At 54.4% G+C, this 6,505-nt stretch overlaps 3 protein-coding genes across 4 annotated transcripts; 2 read left to right on the forward strand and 1 right to left on the reverse strand.

The window, feature by feature from the left end:
• Positions 1 to 115: 115 nt before the first annotated feature.
• On the reverse strand, positions 116 to 1,249 carry KVP18_002422 (uncharacterized protein; the record flags this gene model as incomplete). Its single annotated transcript, XM_067953285.1, has 1 exon — positions 116 to 1,249. One exon carries the CDS (start codon positions 1,247 to 1,249, stop codon positions 116 to 118), a length of 1,134 nt encoding a protein of 377 aa, XP_067813106.1.
• Positions 1,250 to 1,591: 342 nt separating this feature from the next.
• On the forward strand, positions 1,592 to 5,404 carry KVP18_002423 (uncharacterized protein; the record flags this gene model as incomplete). Of its 2 annotated transcripts, XM_067953286.1 has the most annotated exons (3): positions 1,592 to 2,423; positions 2,452 to 2,533; positions 2,563 to 5,404. In XM_067953286.1, 3 exons carry the CDS (start codon positions 1,592 to 1,594, stop codon positions 5,402 to 5,404), a joined length of 3,756 nt encoding a protein of 1,251 aa, XP_067813107.1. The 2 variants fall into 2 exon arrangements, with proteins under 2 accessions (XP_067813107.1, XP_067813108.1); XM_067953287.1 differs by having other exon boundaries at positions 1,592 to 5,404.
• Positions 5,405 to 5,781: 377 nt separating this feature from the next.
• On the forward strand, positions 5,782 to 6,481 carry KVP18_002424 (uncharacterized protein; the record flags this gene model as incomplete). The annotated part of the gene is made up of 1 exon (XM_067953288.1): positions 5,782 to 6,481. A coding segment is annotated over one exon (700 nt), but the record flags the coding sequence as incomplete, so codon positions are not given.
• Positions 6,482 to 6,505: the final 24 nt, after the last annotated feature.

Here is a 6,505-nt window from a genome sequence, read left to right on the forward strand (position 1 = left end):
AGACACCGGAGCCCTCGTGACCTGCATCAATGTGCTCGTATCCTATGTGAAGAGCGTGCAGAATAGTCTTCACTGACTGTAAGCTGGCATGATTGTTGTTGTTCACTACACTAAACTAAACGGAATGCTTGAGCATGGAGTCCGACTCCGAGTCTTCGTCGTCCCAGAATTCCATGGGCGTCAGGACATCGACCTCGTTGTACACCGAACTCATCTGCGCGTAGCGGAAACGCCCAATGTCACTCATGTGTCCAATAGATTCCGGGTCTACCTGCAAGCGGAACAGGGCTTCGTCTTCGAGAACCTCGGCTCCGAAGCGCTTGATGGCATTCATGCTTGTCTCAATTTGCTTGGCGACGACGTAGATTAAGGAACCAACAAACTTCAGCGTGAGCGGCGCTATCAGGGCTGGGTTGCGGACCGCAGCTCCCACCGCCATGGAGACGATTGACTGGAACAGATTCTTGAACTGGCCAATGATGTTGAAACTTAGCGGACTGAAGAACTTCAAAGTAACCTGTGTGAGTAGGTTGATAGTGAGCCCGACCATGCCGCATGGGAACAGAATGACAAGGCTCAGCGGCGACTTCGCCAATTTTACGTAGGACTCCGGAGAATAGATGTAAACCAAGGCCGGCAACAAGATCAGAGATACCACCGAGTTGTAGTGCAATAGGACCGTAGCCTTGAAGTCCACGTGCTTCATCACCTTCTTTGAAAGGACAGCCTGCAGGGAACCACTAAGAGCGGTAAAGCAGCCAATAGCCAGGCTTCCTAGCTTCTCAGGTTGCTCTATGTACCGGGCCCCATTCAACAGGAAGGCAGAGGTAACAACTCCAACTCCCAACATTGCGAGGTGAGTTTGTTTGGTGTTTAGGAAGACGTAGGAGGTGACCACGGAAAACAGCAGCACTGTTCCTTTGGCTACGTCAAGCTCCGCAGGTCCAACCAGCTTGAGACAGATGTTGTTGCTCACGACAGTAGCGATGGCGAAGAACCCAGCGGGCCATACCTTCATCAGCGTACCAAGCCGGATTCTCTCAACATAGAACGACGCAAATCCAGGCACGCCCATGCCACCGATCATTGCGAATATCGGGACCATGATGAAGATCGTAGCCTGCTGGTAAAGTGTTAGGAACCACGCGTTCCAAAGCTTCAAGTAGCTGCTCATCATGATTGTGGCACCGATGGAGCATACGCAGTACACCAAAGCGGATCCAGCCTTCGCAGTCGCAGCCTTCGCCATTTCACGTCGCACACGAGATTAATGTGCACTGCACCTCAAATATTAGGGGCAAAAATTTTGCCACCCTAATCCCTAAAGTACTCCAGAGTAAATTTTGTGATCTCTGGAGTAAAACTTTCACAAGAATTTTGAACTGTTCCTTTGCCTCAATTTTACCCTACAATCAATTTCTAGCCCTCAGAAGTTACAGCCTTCTCTCCATTCGCCCGAAAAGGAAAGCGAGTAGACACAAGCTCTAGTATCTGCTCAGGAACTTTTTTTAAAGTTCTGAGACTACAATAATCATTGCATCCTTTCAAAAAAGATGTATAATATCTGTGTGCACTGTGCACACAACGTAAAATGAGATCAGTCTTGCTTTGGTCATGGACATACTCTCCGTTTGAGATCACGAAGGCCCTTCCGACGAAGATACCCTTGACGCGCAGCGTAAGGAAGCTTTTGTCTCCCAATCAGATCAAAAATGTGGTATGCGGGAGTAACTTTATTGCTTTTCTCACTGAGGAAGGCGACCTATATCTCTGGGTGAACAACGGAGCCGTATTCTCCGAGAGTCCTCGGCGGTATGCTGGTGGGATCGACGGAGTGACTGCTCAGGATTCAGTGTTGGTCATTCGGTTTCTCGGAGGTCAATACGCGCGGCTCAACGTCAATTCAGATGAGACCCCTACGCCGCTCTCCCTGCCTGTTTCCATTTCGCAGGTGTCAATATGCAAGGACGCACTGGTCGCGCTGACAGACGATGGCCAACTTCATATCATTGGGGAGAACCACCATATCGGACAGGCATTCGTCCAGGGCCCTGACTCTAAAATCCTACCACTCAACGAGCACGTGACCTGCGTGGCGACGGGTCGGAGGTCAGCGGCCCTGGTGACTGCCAGTGGTGCGGTTTACACTTGGGGACTCAATACTCGGGGGCAACTCGGCCTGGGGGACTTCCGTTCGCGAGCAAAACCGACGAAAGTCGAAATCGAGGACGTCTCGCAAATCGCAATGGACCAAGCAGCCATCGCCACCACGCCTTCGGGCTGCTGGGCCTGGGGATGCCGAGGCTGGACTCGTCCTAAGTATCTGGGGTACAAAGGCAATGTTGTTATGAAGAACGATCTTTTGGCTCTCAGCGTGAACCGAGGCGCCGCGGTGCGATTCCATAGTCTCCATAGTATCCCAGGTGAGTCTATTCGACACCACGAACGCAGCGAAGTGCACCAGCTGGGAGGTGCTTCCACGTACAGCTGGAGTGTTCCAGTCGGTTGCAATAGGAAACCATGTCGTGTTATGGTGGGTATACCTGAAAAACCATCACGCAGCACGTTCAGCAGTCTCGTAGAAGATACCGCACCCTCCACACAGATTCCCGACGCTATCTTGGCGCATCTACGTACGTACATGACCAACGACCCTCTTCCGGCGGCTGCTCCTTCACCGCCAACAGCGGGGGACGCTCTTATGACCTGGTCTCTCCTTGGCGGCCTCTTCAACACTTCTGACACCGTGGCGAAGCCGGTGGAGAGGATCAGGCTTTTGGCGGAGAAGGACGGGAAGGTCGTGATGGCTTCCAAAACCGACTTGTACATTTGGGAAGTATCACCAACTGCCCCTCCCCAACGGTTCCACAGCTGTACTTGTACTTTGCAGGATTTGACTCTGACATCCGACACTATCGTGTTTCTCCACAGCTTCTCCATTCTGGAGGTTTGGAGCCTGAATCATTCACCTATCAAGCTGACGCAATTCACTGTGAATGGCCGAGTGACTCATTTGGCCAGTGGTAACCTCCACACGCTGGTAGTGTGTCACGCTGGTACGCTTTACGGTTTCGGGGATAACTCAAAAGGTCAGCTGAAGCCACTAGGAAACGATTCCTGCTATAAGGAACCAACGTCTTTGAACTTGCACAAGGCAAAGATGGCCGCGTGCGGTTCAAACCACTCGCTGCTTCTTCTGGACTGCGGCAAGGTATATTCCTGGGGAACCAACGACAGAGGCCAGCTTGGGACTGGCGATCGCCGGTCTCGATCGCGGGTCACCGAGATCGTGACCCTGTCATATCAAAGGTGTCGGTGTGTGGCGGTCGCGGCGCAGTCCGAGGTTAGCGCCATCCTCACAGTGGAGCGTGAGGTCTACATCTGGGGTAACGAGCGTTGCTTCCCGAGCAGAATCGATGTGGAGGGAATTCCTGTATCCGTATCTGTAGCCAGTGAGACCTTGCTGGTGGAGAGGCAAGACGGTACACATATCGTCCGGTACGCTTCCGGGCCCTGGAAGCAGGTCCCATGTCGTGGAGGGGTGGTTCGTCTTTCAGAGAAGCGTCTGATGGCCTTTGGACCTGCTGTTGGCCGCGACCTCGTGAGTGCTGACACACTGTTGTGTGCTTTACCCGCCCCCGTTAGACCACTGGAAATTGTGGATGTCGAAGGAGAAGACATGTTGGTGGCTACAGAGGGTGGCTCGGAGTCGGTCTCACCGCGGGAAGTGCCCTGCTCTCCATCGCGAAGCATGGTGGACCTTCATCTGCTTGAGAGACAGCTTGCGTCCCTGGACTTAAAATCCGCTGAGAGCCTCGATGAGGAATCAGACGATTCCGGGCAACTCCTCGAGTCCAACGCTCCCTACCCAGCGCTCTTCAAGCCGACTTTCCCCTTCCCTGTTACGGAAGCTGAAATGTGCCCCGATTTCCCTTTCTGTGTTCCGGAAGCTGAAATGTGCCCTGCCCCAAGGGCGTTTCCTGCCCCAAGGGCGTTTCCCGACTCCGCTGCCATGAAGACAACATGCGTTCAAGTCCTAAAGCAAGGCATGCAAGACTTACATCAGTTGAAAGGCCACCAAGAGGAACGACAACGGCTTCATAACGAGGTGGATTGCCTGCGAAAGTCGCTGTACGAAGCAAAAGCAGAGGCGACCAACGCCACCTTGGAGTTGGAGGTGGTTCGAGATACCAGCGTCCAGCATTCAACGGCAATGGCTGAGGTGTCAGCGCTAGAGCGGCGCGTGGCGTCACTGACTGAAGCCCTGGACCGGAAATCTCAGCTACTCGAGACTGCGACATCTAGCCTGCGTGAGGAGGAATGTGAGCACACCTCTACCCGCAATGCGTTGACGGAAGCACTGGACGAATGCATGGAGCTGCGATCACAGGTGGTTAAGCACTGTCGTGCTGACGAAGTGAGTGAACTGGAGGCCGCGGTCGCAGAGATATCCGGTCAGAGGGACAGAGAGCGTGCGGCTAGGCAGGCTTTGTTAGAGGAACAGGAGGGAGCTATGTTGCAGCTACGAGAGGCAAAGCTGGGGATCGAGGCGGTGGAAGATCAACTAAAAGAGAAGGAGAGTCAGTTCGTGACCCTTGAGCAGCGCCACGCGACTGAGGTTAACAGGCTCGAAAAGAACGAAACACTTCTGACGGCCGCGTTGGGAGCCACTAATGCGAGGTTGGTGGAGGTTGTGGCAGAAACCAAAACGCTCCAGGAACAGCAGTCGCCTGATCTACCCCTTCAACTTGCTCAGACCGAGGAGAGGCTGTCCGTGACACGTGCCTCACTAGAATTGGAGGAGAACGAGAACAAGCGCCTAAGATCGGAACTTCGCAGATTAAAGGCGACCTTGGACTCCTCTGAGTACCGGTCAGCAATGGCTGACCTCACCTACCTCCGATCGTTGGTTAGAGAGCCTGTCAGCTCGGTGATTATGCAACGTATCGTGTCAACCTTGCTGAAGACTGAAGAAAAGCGTGAAGGAACCACAACAGCCGATGTGACCCCTGATATCTCAGCTGACGCCCTTCAACGGCTGAAGAAGCCGATGCCCGTGCAGACTCCACCTCAGACGAGTGCGTCTCCACCAATCCGGTCAAGATACAGACCGAAATACACGGTAGTTCCGCGTCCCCACCCCAGAACAAGCATCGGGCCCATGCCAGGGATTCCAATGGACGCACGCTACAGCAGACGGTACAACACCAGACCGCCAGTCCGACCTCCGAGTAAGCAGCCAGAGCGCCCTCATCCCGCGGCGAAGGCCTGCTCGACGAACTCGACAGCTGTCCAGCAATCCCCGTCGCACGGCCTGTTCCTCGTTCGTGAAGGCGTCCCATGCTCCAGACCGAGACTGTCGCTGGACGTGCCAGCGGTGCAGCCTCCGCGACCCCACAGGTAGTGTTCTGCTTTTTTTTTAATCTTCAAATGCGTTTTCTTTTCCCATCCGTGGCTGCTGCGGCTTGCATACGGTATGGGCATCTTACCAGCACCCCTCTGTCTCAAGGACCGCTACCTCACAGTGTATGTATTAAGACTTGTTTGAAGAGTCCCGACTGTGCTTTCATGTCCTACAACAGAGTTGAAGGAGTGTGTGAGCATCACCGCAAGGGTGCAGAGCTCAATTCCGACCCGAACTGGCTCACATTAAGTCGTCATTGCATGCAGAGGGCTGCCTGCGATTCGATAAATCACCGATCCACCGCTACGCCTTTAAGAGTTGCTATTTTCAACTCGGTGGATGAGTGCCGAGCAGCCTGTGTGGCCAACAGAAAGTGCATGTTCGTGAACTGGACTGTGTCGGATGGCAGGTGCGACCTCCTGAAGAGTGCTCAGCGACTAGAGGCACAGACAGGAACCGTGGTGCTCAAAAAGAGTTGCTGGAAGCGTGGTAAACTTCGCCGGGCTGGCCGGAGCAGAAATGGTCATGGCGACGATGAGCTCCTTACAACGGAGTCAGTCCCTACGACAGGCGCCCTGCCGGCGCTTAACTTGGACAACGATCCGGTGCCAGCACAAGATGAGCCGGGGCTCGATGCTCTGCCAGCACTTCCCATGGCTAGAGGTGCTCTCCCAGCACTTCCCATGGCTCGAGGTGCTCTGCCCGCACTTCCGATGTTTGGAGGTGCACTTCCCATGGCTCCCTTGGCTAATGATGCGGTGCCAGGAGACGAGGAGCTAAAACTCGACGCTACACCACCACCCATGTTTGGAGGCGCACTTCCCGTGGCTCGAGGTGCTCTGCCCGCACTTCCGATGTTTGGAGGTGCACTTCCCATGGCTCCCTTGGCTAATGATGCGGTGCCAGGAGACGAGGAGCTAAAACTCGACGCTACACCACCACCCATGTTTGGAGGCGCACTTCCCGTGGCTCGAGGTGCTCTGCCCGCACTTCCGATGTTTGGAGGTGCACTTCCCGTGGCTCGAGGTGCTCTGCCCGCACTTCCGATGTTTGGAGGTGCACTTCCCATGGCTCGAGGTGCGCTGCATGAACTACCTGTCC

The sequence above is a fragment of a genome, assembly GCF_019968955.1.
Source record: "MAG: Porospora cf. gigantea A chromosome Unknown PgA_NODE_1312_length_6505_cov_344.004, whole genome shotgun sequence".
Taxonomy (NCBI): domain Eukaryota; phylum Apicomplexa; class Conoidasida; order Eugregarinorida; family Porosporidae; genus Porospora; species Porospora cf. gigantea A.